The sequence below is a fragment of the Poromitra crassiceps genome (genome assembly GCF_964638095.1).
Source record: "Poromitra crassiceps genome assembly, chromosome: 29".
Classification (NCBI taxonomy): domain Eukaryota; kingdom Metazoa; phylum Chordata; class Actinopteri; order Beryciformes; family Melamphaidae; genus Poromitra; species Poromitra crassiceps.
The window spans coordinates 9520971-9540970 of record NC_139641.1 but is presented as its reverse complement, the minus strand read 5'-3'; the positions used below and the strand labels follow the sequence as shown (position 1 = coordinate 9540970).

Genomic DNA, 20000 nt, shown 5'->3' with positions numbered 1-20000 from the left:
TGATCCAGGTACACTCCTACTCTGGAGGAGGGAGGAACTGAGATGAGAGTTCTGATACTCTTATGTATGAAGTAACAACTCCTGCTGCCACACTCTAATGACCAAGACTTGTCATTGTATCCAAATACACTTTCACTCCCTGTTCTGCTAATATCTTTATATGAGACTGCTATTCTAACACCGCTCCACTCCACCTCCCAGTAACAACGTCCAGTCAGACCCTCTCTACTCAGGACCTGATAGTAGAAAGTGAATCTGTCTGGGTGACTAGAATATGACTGTGCTTCACTCATGTGTGTTGCTTTTCTGTCCCCCTCAGATAATAACAGCTGTGTGTTTGCTGTGTTTGGATCCAGTGTGATCTGATGTGAATATTGTAAGAAGTCAGCTCTGGTCTTGGGCTCTGGTTGTGGCAGTAAAACATCCACTTCAGTCACTGTCAGTGAGATCTTAGGACATTCCTCTCTCAGAATGTCCTGTAGTTTATCTCTGACCTCTGACACAGCTGCAGTCACATCCTCAAAGTAGTGCAGAGGACGGGTATGGATCCTGGGTGAGTCTGTAGCTTCACTGAGACGTGACAGCGAGGGGTAACTGTGGAGGAAGTGGATGTGATCCTCTGTGTGTGAGAGCTGCTCCAGCTCAGTGTGTTTCCTCCTCAGCTCAGAGATCTCCTGCTTCAGCTTCTCCTGAAGTTCTTCAGCTTGACTCACTTTCTCTTTCTGCTGGGATCTGATCTGCTGCTTCACCTCAGAGCTTCTCTTCTCAATGAGACGGACCAGCTCAATGAAGATCTTCTCACTGTCCATCACTGCTTTATCAGCAGAGAGATTCATAGCCTTCAGGTTCTGTTGTAGCACCTTCACGTCTTTCTCTCTGCCCTGGAGTCTCTTCTGGATTTTTTGCCGACTCACCCCGAGCTCTTTCTGCCTCTCGCCCCTTTCTGCGGCAGCTGAGACTGTGTCGTGTCCCTTATGTTCGTCCACGGAGCAGAGATAACAGATACATTGCTGATCAGTACGGCAGAACATCTTCATCACCTCGTCGTGACGAGAGCAGATGTTCTCCTGAAGCTTCACGGTGGCTTCCACCAGCCTGTGTTTCTTTAATGGAGCTACATCATAGTGATGCTGGAGGTGCTGCTCACAGTAAGAGGCCAGACACACCAGACAGGACTTCAGGGCTTTCAGCTTTCTCCCAGTGCAGACATCACAGCCCACATCTCCAGGTCCAGCATAGCAGCGATCAGGAGGAGCAGCTTGGAGTCCGGTCTTCCTCAGGTCCTCCACCAACTCTGCAAACATGGTGTTTTTCACCAGCGCAGGCCTTGGAATGAAGGTCTGTCTGCACTGGGGGCAGCTGTGGATTTTCTTCTGATCCTCTTCATCCCAGTGGCTTTTAATACAGCTCATGCAGTAGTTGTGCCCACAGGGAATAGTCACCGGATCCTTCAGTAGATCCAGACAGATCGAACAGCAGAGTTTTGCCTCGTCCAGCTGCATTCCTTGCTGCGCCATTTCACTCAGTGACAGTGAATCTCAGGTAGATTCACTTTTGCACAACAGATCAAAGTTGTGCTCTGTTTCAAACCAAAAATGGATTCCTTTTCTTGGTGTTGTTGCTGCTCTGTGGTGAATGGGCTCGTTAGCTCTTACACATCACAGCAGCTGTTTACACCCATCTTCAAACCAGCACATCTGATGTGAACACAATGGAACTGGCTCAGTGCTGTTTGAGAGCAGGAAGAAGAGGGAGGAGTTATCAGGTGTTTCATACCAGGAAGACTTTGACCTTGTTTATAATTCACCTCATGCAGCCCCGCCCACTTGACCCATTATCTCACAGCTTCCTGTTCAAAGCTGTTTTACCTGCTCATACTAGTCTGAGTCACCAGGTCAAACCTAGTTTGACTCACATTATGAGTCAGAGTAGGTTTATGAGTCACAGGAAGTGTAAATACCATCGGAACTTCCAATTGTAGTTACACTTCCTGTTAGTCTCTCAGGCCAGACGGTCTCTTCTACATAAGGTGAATATGAAGTGAAGATCATACAAATATAATTGGAATAGTTCAACTTGGGCTCAATGACCTCACTGACTGTAACAAAAAACACGATTTTCTCACAATACACAGTTGAAAATAACACTGCAAAAATGAACATTCCCATTATTATTTTTTTGCATCACACACAAAACAAGGCAAGAGACTAGGGGTGTCACGATACACTAATTTCACGATACGATAAGATACACGATATTGGGTTCACGATAACGATACGATACGATATTTTAACAATATTCTTTTTAACAAAAGTAAATAGTTTTTATGTATTTATTTATCATTTTTTTTACCATGTGAGTCCCGTTGAAATCGAAACCTCTTTTCAAGGAAGCCCTGGGAAAATACTGGAAAAATAGTCTTTCATTTGAAATACACAAAATACAAAACAAATGCTGTTTTTGGAAATTGTTATTATAATAACTATAAAACAACATGGAAGATAATGCTTCTCTTGCAATAGAATGTGTCACACTGTCACAAACTACCGTAAATGTTTGTTGCATGGTGAAAGAAAAATAAAGTATACAATCTATTTCTTAAATAACTCATGCTCAATGGTCCCTAAACTTATGTAATCTTATGTACCCCTTGAGCTGTTTTGCCATGCCAGTAGTAGTCTACCCCCTCACTCATGCGTGTTGATTCTGCTAAATTTGTTCTATTATTATTCAGGAGCAAAAAAAAAAAAAAAAAAAATTACGATATCATTTTTTTCTGACGATACGCATATCGTGACGTTTCGATATCGCGATATATCGTGCGACGAAATATTGTGACACCCCTACAAGAGACCAACATGGTAATAAAAGTGTGTGAATGAGGATGATCAATCTACGAAAAACAAATGCATTATTTGTGTAAAACGTTCTGCAATAGAGCTTTAAATTCACCAAACGAGACCAGGGTGTCTAAGTGGATGAGTTCTTAGTCCATTCCATGTCAGAGGTGCATAGTGAGAGAAGGCCGTCTTTCCTAGTTCAGTAAGCACTTTGGGAGTTTTTAAGAGTAGCCATCTAGTGGACCTGGTATGGTACTGTAGCTGCTAGAAGCAAAGGAAAGTAGACCACAGAGATATATAGAGGAAGCTTCCCTAGGATGGTTTTATATATAAAGATATACATGTGCAATTTCCTCCCAACTTACCATTTGATATAGCACACAGTGGTGAGTAAACCACTTGACCCTTAGTGATGAAGAGCAAAGAGACATGATAAACACTATCAAGTTTCTTTAGCAAGGAGGAGGCAGCATGCAAGTATATATTATATCACAGTAGTCTATTATAGGCAAGAATGTGGCTTGAACTAGTTTCTTTCTAGCCTCAAAAGAGAAGCATTTCTTATTAGGAAAGAAAAAAACAAGTTTTATTTTAAGTTTCTTTGTGAGGTTCCCAATATGCACATTAAAATAGTTTCTTGTCTAACCATAGCCCAAGATATTTATAGGATGAGACCTTTTCTATGGCTGTTTCCCTTTAGGGTAGAAACATTAGCAAGATCCCCTGGCTGTAAACCAGCCCTTGTAAAGACCATGTGTTTAGTTTTTTTAGCATTTAAAACAAGTTTAAGATCAAAAAGGGATCTTTGTAGGCCAGAAGCGTCATGCCCATTGTAACTGAGGGGGCAATTGCCCCCTCAGATTTTTGAGAGGTAAAAAAAAAAAAAAATTTTTTTTTTTTTTTTTTTTTTTATAAACATAGGCTATAATATTATAGGCTGTGTATGGTAGTTGAAACATAGTTTCAAGTTTACGTTTATGTATGTTTGTAGTTAAAACAAAAACATAAATACTGTATGGGCTACACAAAAGGCTGTTATTTACCCTTTGTCGCCACCTGGTGAGTAAATATATATAACTAAAACCAACCAAGCTTCCAACCCCCCAAATTTTTTGCCGCCCTATGGGCGGCGCCAGACTTCGCCCCCTCAGATTGTTGGCTTGCATGACGCCCCTGTTGTAGGCAGTTAAAGGCAGCCTGGAGATCCTCAATTGCCTGTGAAGGGGAGGGAGCACTTGCGTAAAGAACTGTATCATCCGCATTACTGTACTGTATCATTATTAGTAAGTGAAACTAAGCAACACATAACCGACTGTAACAACAAATGTAATCTTTATCCTTATATAAACGCACACACACACACACACACACACACACACACACACACACACACACATACACACACACACCAAATACATAATCCAATTTAGAGCAAGACACATTGCTCATTACGATATATATCTTAGTCAGACAAGTAACTATCAATTACACGTATGTGGACAGTAACTTCTGTCTAACATTTTTCTTGAAAGATGAGAAGGACTGTGACATTTTGATGAAACCATCGAGCTCCTTCCATATCTGCGGTCCTCTGCACACGATACTCAGGCTAGTGCTTTTACATTTTCACTTTTTCCACCCAATAAGATTTTTTCCCTGCTATCGTATGTGTGCAGGGGAAGAAGGGAGAGTTGGGACGAGCCCACATAAACCAGAGTTGATCCTGTTTATGACCTGATACACTGTGCAAGCGTTGTGCTAAATATTGCACTCAGATAACCTCACAGTGCGTAGAAGAGTGGGCCAGTGAACTCGGACCAGGAAATTGCACGTATATATTTTATGAGATGACTGTATGACACTGTCCTTTCACTTGCAAAAAACCTTTATTACCATTATCATCAGGTGATCAGGTTAAAACAGTTTTACCTGATGAAGGTCCAAGGACCAAAATGATGTGTCAGTAATAAAGTTCATTGCAAGTCAATGAACTGTGGCGACTGTAGAAGAAGAACAGCCGCGGCTGTAGCTCAGGAGGTAGAGCAGGTCGTCCACTAATCACTTTGGATGAACGAGGTCGATGGTTCAATTCCTGCCTCCTCCAGTCTGCATGTCAAAGTGTCCTTGGGCAAGATACTGAATCCCAAATTACTCCTGATGGTCAAGTCAAGTCAAGTTTATTTGTATAGCACATTTCATACACAGAGGCAATTCAAAGTGCTTCACATAAAATGGTTGACAGGAAAATAAAATAAAAGAAGAGAATAAAATGGACATTTAAAAGCATCACAACAAAACTTAAAAAAAAAAAGAGTATAAAAAGTGCATTAAGCAACAGGCGCAGCAGTTGCAGAAAGAGCTAAAAACTTATAGAGGACTCATTGGGTTTGCATAGTAGCTGTCAGCAGTTAAAAGCGACGGTAAACATAAAAGTCTTTAGTCTATTTTTAAAAGTAAGTAAGGTTGGGGCAGATCTAAGGTCTTCAGGCAATTTGTTCCAGCTAGCAGAAGCATAGTGGGTAAATGCAGCCTTCCCATGATTTGATTTGATCCTAGGGACAGTTAATAAGCTGGACCCTGTTGACCTAAGAGTTCTAGACGGTTCGTAGCGTGGGAGCAATTCAGCTATGTATTTTTCCCGGACACAGTGTGCCAGATGGTGTACCAGCACCCTGCATGGTAACCTGCCACCATCGGTGTGTGAATTGGTGAATGTACCTACTGATTGTAAAGTGCTTTGGATAAAAGCTCTATATAAATGCAGGCCATTTACCATTTAACTGTGTCTGGGAATTATCTCTTCTCTCGCCTATATGGACATTTCCTCTTACGCACGTCTCCAACAAATTGAAGGTGTGAAATAGAGGGCCAAAGGGACCGCCTACTTCCTGCTTCAGCACTGTACCAGAGATTTTCATCCGCCATTTATTTTCCCATAGACATTTCGTAAAATGCTTGTAAAAATAATTTTACTTCGTCAAACCAAAAGGTTCAGCTATATTTAGAATCCGGAGAGACCATAGAAGATTTCACTTCGACTAAAAAAAAAAAAAAAAAAACGACAATCGTTAAATCGGATTTCTTTTGCGTTTTAGTCCGGGTGAAATGTTATGTGATCTCTCCTGTTTCTAAATATATCTGAACCGTTTGGTTTGAACAAGTCACTCTTTCTATAAGCATTTTACGAAATGTCTATGGGAAAATAAATGGTGGATGAAAATCTCTGGTACAGTGCTGAAGCAGGAAGTAGGCGGTCACTTTGCCTCTCTATGGCCTCAGTTGTACTGTCATATACTGTACATTCCACACTATTTATAGCAGCTTAGAGAGACTGCCTGAGATGAAGCAATTCAATGCAATTCAGTTTAATGATGACACATGATGACAACAGATGATCAGGTGACTCTGATCTAATGTCCAATAACAACTTAAGAGCAAAGTCAGCAAACAATAAACACCAAAGATGTTGCACAACATCAAAAAGCCCCAATGATATCACACACACACACACACACACACACACACACACACACACACACACACACACACACACACACACACACACACACACACACACACACATAACAATGCCAACATTACAATGACAAACACAGAATACAGAAGAAAAAGCTGATTGATTCTTGAGAGAAGACAAAAAGCCACCATTCATAATATGTGCAAACATTAAAACCTGCTACATGATTCTGGTTCTGTTCAAACATTAAAACCTGCTACATGATTCTGGTTCTGTTCAAACATTAAAACCTGCTACATGATTCTGGTTCTGTGCAAACATTAAAACCTGCTACATGATTCTGGTTCTGTTCAAACATTAAAACCTGCTACATGATTCTGGTTCTGTTCAAACATTAAAACCTGCTACATGATTCTGGTTCTGTGCAAACATTAAAACCTGCTACATGATTCTGGTTCTGTTTAAACATTAAAACCTGCTACATGATTCTGGTTCTGTTCAAACATTAAAACCTGCTACATGATTCTGGTTCTGTTTTTCCATCGACAGAACATATTCACTTGATCCACACAATGTGTTAAAGCAGCATGTCAGCGCTGTGGATGAAAACAGTGAGTGCTCTCCCTATTGATTATAACAATATGAATGATTACATTTATAGTTCAGTTTTCTTCAAAAGTTAAAATGTCGGGAACAAACTCAACATATGAACATCTATTCAGATATAATAAAGAGAAGACTTGTAGTGCTGCTCCAGTAAGGCCCATGCAGTGGAACAGAAACAGCAGGAAATATTACAGCCACAATACAAATATGCAACAAAGAAAACAAAACTATATAGACCACACAACAGGTTATGGATTAATCCAAAAAGGTTCATAGTGTCTATACTTTACTTAGATCGTTAGATTTTCTTCTATATCAGACACAGGTTTTCATTTCTACCTGACATGTTTCGACGGCAATACTTCCGTCTTCATCAGAGGTGTCACTAGATGGTGTGTGACGTGTCTTAAACAGCTGATGTTGTTTACAGAGGCGTGTCTTAAACAGCTGATGTTGTTTACAGAGGCGTGGTCGTCCTGTCAGATTTGACAGGACAACCACGCCCCCCGCTGTCATTTCGCCGTTTGAGAACGATGTCTCCTTCTCACATTCCTTTTGGTGCTCTTTTTTGCGGGTAATGAAAGAGCGTCCTGTTTCTCCTACAGTATGTACCACAGCAAAAAGACAGACACGGGCTATAAAGGAACAGGCACTACAAGAAAATCTCAAATCGCCAATCACAGATCACTGCAAAAGGGAGAACCACATTATGGACTGGGATAAGGCCAAAGTCATCCGCACCCAGGACAACAAACACCAGCGCTGGATTATGGAGGCAGTGGAGATCAGGAAGCGGGCGCAAACCACGATGAACCGGGATGAGGGGGCTTATATGCTTTCCACCACCTGGAGCAGCGTTCTCAAACAGCGAAATGACAGCGGGGGGGTTTACACAACTCAGCAGTGTTTTCAATGTAATAAAGCCCAAGTCCAGGATGGAGAGGCTGAGTGAATGTGGTCTGGACTCTGTGGAGGAGAGTCATGGTTTCAGAGACGTTGTAGAAGGACAGAATACCTGCTCTGTGATCCAGGTACACTCCTACTCTGGAGGAGGGAGGAACTGAGATGGAAGTTTCAATATTCTTACGTGTGAAGTGACAACTCCAGCTGCCACAATCTAATGACCAAGACTTGTCATTGGATCCAAATAGACTTTCCAACCCTCCTGTTCTGCTAATATCTTTATATGAGACTGCTATTCTAACAGAGCCGCTCCCCTCCACCTCCCAGTAACAACGTCCAGTCAGACCCTCTCTACTCAGGACCTGACCGACGTAAGTGAATCTGTCTGGGTGACTAGAATATGACTGTTCTTCTCTTATGCGTGTTGCTTTTCTGTTCCCCTCAGATAATAACAGCTTTGTGTTTGCTGTGTTTGGATCCAATGTGATCTGACGTGAATATTGTAAGAAGTCAGCTCTGGTCTTGGGCTCTGGTTGTGGCAGTAAAACATCCACTTCAGTCACTGTCAGTGAGATCTTAGGACATTCCTCTGTCAGAATGTCCTGTAGTTTATCTCTGACCTCTGACACAGCTGCAGTCACATCCTCAAAGTAGCGCAGAGGACGGGTATCGATCCTGGGTGGGTCTGTAGCTTCACTGAGACGTGACAGCGAGGGGTAACTGTGGAGGAAGTGGATGTGATCTTCTGTGTGTGAGAGCTGCTCCAGCTCAGTGTGTTTCCTCCTCAGCTCAGAGATCTCCTGCTTAAGCTTCTCCTGAAGTTCTTCAGCCCGACTCGCTTCCTCTTTCTGCTGGGATCTGATCTGCTTCTTCACCTCAGAGCTTCTCTTCTGAATGAGACGGACCAGCTCAGTGAAGATCTTCTCACTGTCCATCACTGCTTTATCAGCAGAGAGATTCATAGCGTTCACCTCCTGTTGTAGCACCTTCACGTCTTTCTCTCTGCCCTGGAGTCTCTTCTGGATTTTTTGCCGACTCACCCCGAGCTCTTTCTGCCTCTCGGTCCTTTCTGCGGCAGCTGAGACTTTGTCGTGTCCCTTATGTTCATCCACGGAGCAGAGATAACAGATACACTGCTGATCAGTACGGCAGAACATCTTCATCACCTCGTCGTGACGAGAGCAGATGTTCTCCTGAAGCTTCACGGTGGCTTCCACCAGCCTGTGTTTCTTTAATGGAGCTACATCATAGTGAGGCTGGAGGTGCTGCTCACAGTAAGAGGCCAGACACACCAGACAGGACTTGAGGGCTTTCAGCTTTCTCCCAGTGCAGAAATCACAGCCCACATCTCCAGGTCCAGCATAGCAGCGATCAGGAGGAGCAGCTTGGAGTCCGGTCTTCCTCAGGTCCTCCACCAACTCTGCTAACATGGTGTTTTTCACCAGGACAGGCCTCGGTGTGAAGGTCTGTCTGCACTGGGGGCAGCTGTGGATTTTCTTCTGATCCTCTTCATCCCAGTGGCTTTTAATACAGCTCATGCAGTAGTTGTGCCCACAGGGAATAGTCACCGGATCCTTCAGTAGATCCAGACAGATCGAACAGCAGAGTTTTGCCTCGTCCAGCTGCATTCCTTGCTGCGCCATTTCACTTCTCAGTGACAGTGAATCTCAGGTAGTTTCACTTTCTCACAACAGATCAAAGTTGTGCTCTGTTTCAAACCAAAAATGGATTCCTTTTCTTGGTGTTGTTGCTCCTCTGTGGTGAATGGGCTCGTTAGCTCTTACACATCACAGCAGCTGTTTACACCCATCTTCAAACCAGCACATCTGATGTGAACACAATGGAACTGGCTCAGTGCTGTTTGAGAGCAGGAAGAAGAGGGAGGAGTTATCAGGTGTTTCATACCAGGAAGACTTTGCCCTAGTTTATAATTCACCTCATGCAGCCCCGCCCACTTGACCTATTATATCACAGCTTCCTGTTCAAAGCTGTTTTACCTGCTCATACTAGTCTGAGTCACCAGGTCAAACCTAGTTTGACTCACATTATGAGTCAGAGTAGGTTTATGAGTCACAGGAAGTGTAAATACCATCGGAACTTCCGATTGTAGTTACACTCCCTGTTAGTCTCTCAGGCCAGACGGTCTCTTCTACATAAGGTGAATATGAAGTGAAGATCATACAAATATAATTGGAATAGTTCAACTTGGGCTCAATGACATCACTGACTGTAACAAAAAACACCATTTTCTCACAATACACAGTTGAAAATAACACTGCAAAAATGAACATTCCCATTATTACTTTTTTGCATCACACACAAAACACCGCAAGAGACTAGGGGTGTCACGATACACTAATTTCACGATACGATACGATACACGATATTGGGTTCACGATAACGATACGATATTTTAACAATATTCTTTTTAACAAAAGTAAATAATTTTTATGTAATTATTTATCATTTATTTAACCATGTGAGTCCCGTTTCGAAACCTCTTTTCAAGGGAGCCCTGGGAAAATACTGGAAGAATAGTCTTTCATTTGAAATACACAAAATACAAAACAAATGCTGTTTTTGGAAATTGTTATTATAATAACTATAAAACAACATGGAAGATAATGCTTCTCTTGCAATAGAATGTGTCACACTGTCACAAACTAAATGTTTGTTGCATGGTGAAAGAAAAATAAAGTATACAATCTATTTCTTAAATAACTCATGCTCAATGGTCCCTAAACTTATGTAATCTTATGTACCCCTTGAGCTGTTTTGCCATGCCAGTAGTAGTCTACCCCCTCACTCATGCATGTTGATTCTGCTAAATTTGTTCTATTATTATTCAGGAGCAAAAAAATAATAATTACGATATCATTTTTTTCTGACGATACGCATATCGTGACGTTTCGATATCGCGATATATCGTGCGACGAAATATCGTGACACCCCTACAAGAGACCAACATGGTAATACAAGTGTGTGAATGAGGATGATACAGAGGCTCACAGCTTTACAGTCGTGGCCCAATCTACGAAAAACAAATGCATTATTTGTGTAAAACGTTCTGCAATAGAGCTTTAAATTCACCAAACGAGACCAGGGTGTCTAAGTGGATGAGTTCTTAGTCCATTCCATGTCAGAGGTGCATAGTGAGAGAAGGCCGTCTTTCCTAGTTCAGTAAGCACTTTGGGAGTTTTTAAGAGTAGCCATCTAGTGGACCTGGTATGGTACCGTAGCTGCTAGAAGCAAAGGAAAGTAGACCACAGAGATATATAGAGGAAGCTTCCCTAGGATGGTTTTATATATAAAGATATACATGTGCAATTTCCTCCCAACATATCATTTGATATAGAACACAGTGGTGAGTAAGCCACTTGACCTTAGTGATGAAGCTCAAAGAGACATGATAAACACTATCAAGTTTCTTTAGCAAGGAGGAGGCAGCATGCAAGTATATATTATATCACAGTAGTCTATTATAGACAAGAATGTAGCTTGAACTAGTTTCTTTCTAGCCTCAAAAGAGAAGCATTTCTTATTAGGAAAGAAAAAAACAAGTTTTATTTTAAGTTTATTTGTGAGGTTCTTACTGTGTCTGGGAATTCTCTCTTCTCTCGCCTATATGGACATTTCCTCTTACGCATGTCTCCAAGAAATTGAAGGGGAGAAATAGAGATCCAAAGGGACTTCCTGCTTCAGCACTGTAGCCTACCACAGATTTTTATCCGCCATTTATTTTCCCATAGACATTTCGTAAAATGCTTATAAAAAATAATTTTACTTCGTCAAACCAAAAGGTTCACATTTCACTTCGACCCAAAAAAAAAAACAACAATCGTTAAATCGGATTTCTTTTGCGTTTTAGTCCGAGTGAAATGTTACGCGATCTCTCCTGTTTCTAAATATATCTGAACCGTTTGGTTTGAACAAGTAACTCTTTTTACAAGCATTTTACGAAATGTCTATAGGAAAATAAATGGCGGATGAAAATCTCTGGTACAGTGCTGAAGCAGGAAGTAGGCGGTCACTTTGCCTCTCTATGGCCTCAGTTGTACTGTCATATACTGTACATTCCACCCTATTTATAGCAGCTTTGAGAGACTGCCTGAGATGAATCTATTCAATGCAATTCAGTTTAATGATGACATATCTGACATATGCGTGTGTGGCTCTCCTCCACAGGTGTCCAACCTCTTCGCTCGTGACGAGATCGACGAGATCCTCAGCGATCTCATCCCGGTCATGAAGCGGGAGTTTCCGAAGCGACCGCCGACCAACGAGAAGCTGTACGAGTACTTCATGTCCCGCGTGAGACAGAACCTCCACGTGGTCCTGTGCTTCTCACCTGTCGGAGAGAAGTTCCGCAACCGGGCTCTGAAGTTCCCGGCGCTGATATCTGGCTGCACCATGGACTGGTTCAGCCGCTGGCCCAAAGATGCCCTTGTTGCCGGTACGTGTACATTTTAATTATAGACAGTTAGGCTACTACTGTAACCTCTTGCATGGCACCGTAACACGGGCGTTACGTTTCTGATAATCGTTAATCGTCTGAATCTTGCGATCAACACAGCGGAAGTTATAGCCGTCTTTGTACAAAGACAAAGACAACATTTCAGATTATTTGGCTTTTTCAAATGGCTTTTTATAATGGCTTTTTGGAAATGCGCCTAGGTATCTCCCTACAAAAACCACTGCCAAATACTCATGTTTTGGTATTTTTTCATCTTCTTTGAGTTGGGATGTGGTAAGGCCTGTGGCTATGTCTCCATTGGGTTTCTAGCCATAAATACAACAACCACAGGTAACTGTTTACACTCTAAAAGTGTTTTTTATTCTAGGCGAGAATCTGTGTTTGAGCTGGTGTTACTCAGGGTCAGTAACACATAAGCCCTTTTCCCACATGCGCTTTGTACCGCAAAATGACCGGTACGTGGTCTAATGCCTGCATGTGAGAAAGGCGCCGTGCCGGTATAAGCGCGACCCCGTCGTCCCCGACATTTCACCAGTTTCGTGCCAGTCAGAAGAGCGGTATGCTCTTAAGGAGACGCAAGTGGAAACGGTTCCAGTCATTTTCCGCGACAGCGGTCCTTCAATCATGGGCGAGGAGTAGCCTACACACGTTGCTTAATGTTCCAGCGGGCATAATCTAATCATTCGCGCACATTAAAGCAAACTGGCGAAATGATCTTGTGATAGCCTAATAAGAGCAGTATGTCAGCTTGCTGATTTCCGAAGGCAACCCCGGACACATCAAACAAAGCCAGTCTGTAAAAAGTGCTTCCACGCGACGCAGGTGAACGGATAAACATCGAACCAGCAACTATTTCTCTCAGACACGGATCCCAACTTCTTCAAAGTGCATCAACTAATCATTCGCGCACACCAAAGCAAACTACTTCCACATTTCACTTGTGCATTTGCTGTGTCATTCACTGTGTCTGTCCGTGGCTGCTGCTCTCCAGCAGAGAGGGGAGGGGGTAAATCGGCTGTGTTGATTACGCTGGCGGCTTGACGCTGCTCTTAAGTCAAACGAGTGTGATTTATTGTGTGACAACTGACAAGCGAACTTATTTCGAGTTTTGCCGACCCCCCAAATAAGCTCCCCCCTCCCCCCTCCCCCCGCCCCCCCAACATACAGGAAAATTCGCTGATAGATTCCCACATGCGCGAGCCGAAGTGTGAAGGGAAATGTCCGATATTGACTTACAGGTAATTTTCCGGTACACATGTGGGAAAAGGGCTATAGAGTCATTCTGACACTTGGAACAGAAACTTCAAAGTCTTACCTTTCAGAAAAGGTCAGGCAGTTGTCTGTAACCCCAGCGGTTCAGCCACAGTAAGCATTTTAGTTTGGGTATGTCGTTTTCACCATTTTCTTCAGAAATAGGTGGCTTTAGAAGAGGTTTTAATACTACTTCTTACTGCTTTGTATAATGTTTTACTGACAAGATGGGTCCTTTGGTGATAGCTATCATCAGTGGCGCCGGAACGAGTTTGCAATTAGCGGGGCAAAAGCAGGAAGGGAGTCTTGCGTTTTTTTGGACGTTTGGATGATTTTTTAGCCATATTTAGAGGAATATCTCATTTTAAATTAACATTAGGATTATACTGTAGTGATGTCATTATTCAATATTTTCTCCTTTTCTAACTCACTTGGTGACCTGCTCTCCCTTTAGGTCGTTTTACAATTACACTACAACAGACAGCAACACAGGCAGAAACACTGAACAGAGTCTTTCTCTCAGGTGTAATAATCCCACAACGATCACGGCTTTAACAAGCATCACAGGCTGTGTAAACAGTGTAAAGTGGGCTCTCCATAACTTGATCCCCAGAAGCTGCCGAAAGCGAAAGCCGAGCAGCAAGTCGGGGGGGGGGGGGTGCTCTCGTGTACTGGCTGCAGATTCTCCTTTTTTTCACCCACTCTCTCTCTCATATTTAGGGGGCAAAATGTCCCCTTGTCCCCCCGCTTCCGGCGCCTGTGGCTATCATCCATTATGCATATCTCTATCTGCAAATGTTCAAGTCTATTTTTCTCAAATGTAAAAAAAAAATCCAATTGAACTGGAATAGTTAGTGTCACTCATCAGTTCATTAACATTTATCTTACATGTTGCTTTCTGACAGAAATTAGAATTTCAGAAACATTGTTTCTTGGGGTGGAGGAATTGTAACAGTAGAAAAAACACTTAGTGCATGCAGTTAACAGTTGGAATGATCTAATCACTACATTTTGTCTGCCATTACTATCTTTATATGGGTGTTAATGCCTTGTTGGGGAATATCTGGTTCTGAAACAATAATATAGGCATGGCTTCTCACGTAAAATACGTCCTCATTTCCGTGGCTATTCCCAAAAGCTTAGCTCATTGTGATCCGAAAAACCAATCTATTTCTATTCATCCAGTGTAAGCATGTCAATTTGCTTTTAGAAAATGCATTTTGAACAAGTCAATAGTTTTCAATCATCCACTGTTCTATTACGCTCTGTCCTGTTCATTCCATATTTTGTTAAATCAGCCACAAGATGTAGAAAACACTATAATCCATAATGTCCCACAATCACTCCTGCACGGAAAACAATCAACTTTCAATTATAATTATAATTGGCACTGTACAGTATGGAGCATGTAAGCGAGGGGCCATTTATATTTAAAATGACCAATCTACTTTCTGTAACTCTTTCACGTCGTCCTCTCTCTCTCTCTCTCTCTCTCTCTCTCTCTCTCTCTCTATCCCCTAGTTCCTCATTGCGCGGCTCGCGAGACGCTGGCGTCTCTCGAAGCTTTAGTTGGCGGCTCTAAGAAATTGCACACAAAAATTATAGATTTTTTCCCCCCCTGCTCTCCCCAAAATTTCAATAAACCTTTATGGCATATTATTACAATACAACTGGTGTTGACAGTAATAGAAGGTGCCAAATCATTCAAAACAATAAGCATTTTGCTTTTAGGAGTATTGTGCCAGCGTCCGGCGCTGTTCCAAAACGTGTCAACGTTTGTCGTTGCCTGGGAAACGCACATCCCATAATACAACTGTTCGCATCGCATCCCATAATAGTATGATGATACTTGGGATGCCATTGCGAACATAGATGTGAACAGGTTAGCTAAAACTTCAGCGTCGCCAGCGGCGGCCCCCACCGTTGCGGTCGGGGTACGTTTCGAAATCCCTCCAGGCCTGAAAGATTTTCTAGGGGAAACGTGTGTGTGTGTGTGTGTGTGTGTGGAAAACAATAAAACAAAAAAATGGTAGGCAGATGTGCTTGGTTGGGGTGGCTTTTGGTGTTTTGCGGTAAAAGTGGCTCTCCTATTGACTTTGTCCTGCCAGTGAGGCTCTCTCATCGGATCCCTGCCCATAATTTCTTATCTCCATTGCCTTTTCTGTGGTCCCCTTAATTCTGCTCTCTCTCCTCTCTCTCTCTCTCTACCGCCCCCTGCTGTCCTTTAGTTTCAGAGCACTTCCTGTCTATCTACGATATTGACTGTTCCTCCCAGGTCAAAGGTGAGGTGGTGCAGTGCATGGGCTCTTTCCAGGACGGTGTGGCAGAGAAGTGTGTCGACTACTTCCAGAGGTACATCATCAAACACACATGACATATATTGCAGCATATGAAAGTGGCTATATCTATATCTATTAGGGTTGTCAAACGATTAATTTTCTTAATCGCGATTAATCTTGCGATTAACGATAGTTAATCGCGATTAATCACATCTTTGTATCGCATGTTTAAAATGCCATTATTTTGCATTTCAAAGCATTTTTAATTCTATATTAATCATTCTTACCAGTGTGTCGTGATTGGGAATCAAATGAATGCAAATAAATGTACTTTGTGATCTTGAATTTTAGATTTATTTTCAATTCAATAGAAGTGCGATGTAGACAGGAGGTCACAAAATGTCTACAAAATATTATTATTATTATTATTATATTATTAGAACCGATACTTCCAGCGGCGGCGCTGTGGAGCAGTTGAAACCCAAAATGACACAGCCAAAGAAAGCTGTATCTGAGCTAAAAACTTTGGCACTCCCATGTGAATAATGGCTCGGTATTGGAAACTGTGTATTGATAACGTGTATATCGCGTGAAGCCATTAGAGCCGACCTCCCAGTGGTTAGAGGACCCGCGCATCCGAGACTCTGAAGGAAGAATGAGTGATGACGAGTCTTGCGTTAGCTAGCTGGCTGCTAGCTGGCCACTAGCTGCTCCGGTATGCTTAGCTTTCATGTGATAGCTCAAACTCGATGTACTTCGGTGATATTTTAATTCAGTTTTACACACGGTGCTACTGTTGACTTGTCCACTGTGCCATTTGGGAGTTTTCTAAAGTAAAACGAGCCATTTAGAAGTGTATTGCTGTCTTTCTCTTCCATGCCTGTACAGGCAGGAGACAGGGAACCGCTGTGACTACAAGTACGCTTGCGACGAAGGGACAAAATAGCGACATGCGATAAAAATAAAAATAAACACCTTATGGTCGGCCCTTAATCGCATCGTGATTAACGCGTTAACGCTGACAGCCCTAATATCTATATTATTATTATTATTATTAATAATAATAATAATAATAAAGTTAATAATCGTGTCCCTTTTGTTAATGTACCAAACTCACACATCTGGTTAAATAAAAGTGTGCAGACGATCTTCCTATTGGCCTACAATGAATGTAATGTGTCATTATTGTAACCATAATCTAATGTAATTTGGATCCAGATACCGACGGCCCACCCACGTCACGCCCAAGTCCTACCTGTCCTTCATCCAGGGCTATAAGAGCATCTATAAGGAGAAGAGAACTGAAGTGCAGACTCTGGCCAACAGGTAAATAGTTCAGTACTTTTCAGGAATTGAGGTTTTTGGGCTACACAGTTTCCCTGCCTTTTTATTTATTTACCGTATTTCCCCAAATAATAGCCCGGCAGCAAATACGCGCCGGGCCCCTAATAGCCGCCGGGGGTCTGACCCCATTTTGCGTATTAAACGCCGGTCCGAGTAAACGCCGGGGCCATTATTTGCATTTTCTTAAGGTAACCCCGAAATTACTACGTTGCTGACAGCACTTGAAGGCAACACCAGTGTCGCGCAATACATGAAACAGCAGGGAGAAACACGTGAAAAGAAAACGCAAATCGAGGGAGCTCAACTTACGCTACCAAAAGCAATGCAGGGAAATTGATGGCATGGAAGCATTTCCACGATGTTTGGATTATGTAAAGAGTTCTGTTGACAACGGCTACCGCGGTCTTCACTTGAACTGAAGTCCCAGATGAGTTCAAGAGATAGGCGCTATTGGAAATAGACTCGTCAATGGTAAGACTGAGATTGTGTTATATTTATACCGATTACGTGCCTAATGATTGTGTGTGACTATGTTTAATCAGCACCCGCCGTGGTGTGTGTAGTGTTTTTGCAAGTTGTTGTAGTGTTGTGTTTGGGATGTGGCTATGTTCAGACTGGTCGTAGCCTATTTGCTGGTGTTGATAGAATTGCGTCGGTCAACGTCATCTTACAGTATTTGCAAGTGCATTGTTGAAGTGCCAAATGCCCCATTTAGTGTAACCATGGCATCTATTATTCGGGTGCGAGAGAAGTAGAAGACGACGTGTGTGTGTGTGTGTGTGTGTGTGTGTGTGTGTGTGTGTGTGTGCTACACGGTAGCTAGCCACGGCTGATTGCTGATTTTTGGTATCCTCCAAGGTGTGTGGGCTGACGGTGGCAGTTGATCAGAGTGAGGACCTTTGCACTAAAAAACATGTTGGACAGGAACTGTCACCGAATAATGGCCTGGTGCAGGTCGGTGCAAAAATAAATAAACGCCTGCAGCAAATACCCGCCTGGTTCTTTTAAACGCCTGGGGTCCAAATCGATTTTGCGTATTAAACGCCCGGGCTACTATTTGGGGAAATACGGTATTTATTTTTTATGTTTATGTTGTCTCCCTAATTGTACTCGGCCCAATTTTCCCTCTGCTGCCCTGGTCGCTGCTCCACCCTCTGCCGATCTAGGGAGAGGTTGTGACGTCACAGCCTGATGAAGACCAGAGAGAAACGCGTTTTTGCGTTTTTTGTTGCCCCTGTCAATGTACATTGTTTGTAAACTTGTTTGAGTACACATGTACTTTATACTTCGTTATTAAATCTCTGCTCCTATCTTCCAAGAAGCTAATTTTTTTTTCAATTATGATTTTTTATTGTTTCCTTTGCAGATGTCAGTCCAGTTCAATTTACAATTTGGTATATATACACTCACAAACAAAAAAAACAAAAGCTGTAACAAATAGTATACAAATAAAAATAAACACCATGTGCAAACCAGATAAGCTGTAATGTTGCATTATCGTTATGTAGGACAACAGCAGCATCCGACGATACGTAATACTCTGTTGGACAAACAAAAAACACTACAACAGCCTGCATACTTGATCTGAACTGAAAGGAAACCATTTTCTCCCACCCCATGAACTCAACCCCCTCCCGCCAGTGGAACATACTGCACTATACTGTAGGTTTGGTGTATCAGAGGTATCATATTTTACTCTTCCCTGATCTGAGATAGAAATGGGTGCGAGATTGCATCCCAGATCATGGCAGAACATAATTCGGCCGGCTCCTTTTCCTGATGGTTGTGATTGTGAACTATCTGCTGGCTGCTTATCCATCGTTCCTCCCAAGATTTTCTCAAGCTAATTATTTAATTATTTAATTAATTAATTAATTAAGTTAAGTGCCTGTTTTCAAGTGTCTAGTGAGAAGACAAACGTTTGAGATTCATGTCAAAGTATGGTTTCAATTCTCCTGTGTCTCCTATGGAGGCTGAAGCCATGTGGAGGAAGCTAAAGGGCCCTATCGTTGCATCGGCGCAGTTTCTAGGCCGAGCGGCAGGCGCAGATCAAAGCAGTGGGCGTGGACAGGCGCACTTGATATCGTCGTGCTGGCGCTAGATGCAGCCCAAAGCATTACAACCACGCCTTTTAGGCGTAAAATTATGCACTGTCATGCTCATTGGATAAGTGCAATAAACGAATGGCACGCTTGCCTTTTTAGCTCCAATTCCACTGGTCCCGCAAAACCAGACGAAACCCAAGCCTCTGATCCCCCCCCCCCCCCACCTCCCTTCATCCCGTCTGTCTCCATATATCGGCTATTATTCCATATTATGATGCTTCTCAAACCAATCTAACTGCAGTTTAAATACTGCAAGCATGTAAATACGCTACACTATAGCAATATCAAAGTGAAAATAATGTTCTATGCATCAGCTAGAAAAATATAGCCTATTAGATTGGTGAAAGTTTGTCCAGAAAGATATCATTTTCTCTCGCCTGCTGCAGGAAGGATGATGCACATAAATATAGCCTACATTATGTCAAGTCATTGCATAAATGTGTTTTTATTGTAAAACTAAATGTGAAATAGGGCCAAGTTATTGGAGGGACATCACAGTATAGCAGATGCCATTAGAAGCGCGTTCCGAAGCGCGTTCCGCTGTTACTTCTCTAAATCACGTTAACTCGACAAGGGGTATATATAGGCCCAGGAGGACATATATGTTTCACATAGGGTGGTGTTTTCATTTCGATGTTTTATTTGGTCCAATATTGAAATGTTGACAATGGCAGGCTGTGTTACCATTACACATGAATTTAGAACTACCTTTTATATCTATTT

At 42.3% G+C, this 20000-nt stretch overlaps 3 protein-coding genes across 3 annotated transcripts in view; 1 reads left to right on the top strand and 2 right to left on the bottom strand.

The window, feature by feature from the left end:
- The window catches only part of LOC310800245 (uncharacterized protein), a gene marked incomplete at both ends in the record, with an annotated part of 8046 nt that extends 6529 nt beyond the window's left edge, over positions 1 to 1517 (bottom strand). The window contains one exon of the mRNA XM_083662824.1: positions 1 to 1517. This exon is cut by the window's left edge and continues 128 nt beyond it. Within this exon, the coding sequence (XP_083518950.1) occupies positions 1 to 1517 (1517 nt within the window).
- LOC310800169 (dynein axonemal heavy chain 5-like) overlaps positions 1 to 20000 on the top strand; it is a gene marked incomplete at both ends in the record, with an annotated part of 678223 nt that overhangs the window by 543870 nt on the left and 114353 nt on the right. Inside the window, 3 exons of the mRNA XM_083662754.1 lie at positions 12010 to 12277; positions 15778 to 15901; positions 17047 to 17154. Of these exons, the coding sequence (XP_083518880.1) occupies positions 12010 to 12277; positions 15778 to 15901; positions 17047 to 17154 (500 nt within the window). The remainder of the gene's footprint in view (positions 1 to 12009; positions 12278 to 15777; positions 15902 to 17046; positions 17155 to 20000) is intronic.
- Positions 7782 to 9542, bottom strand: LOC310800244 (E3 ubiquitin/ISG15 ligase TRIM25-like; the record flags this gene model as incomplete). Its single annotated transcript, XM_083662823.1, has 1 exon — positions 7782 to 9542. Exon 1 carries the CDS (start codon positions 9465 to 9467, stop codon positions 7782 to 7784), a length of 1686 nt encoding a protein of 561 aa, XP_083518949.1. The 5' UTR covers positions 9468 to 9542.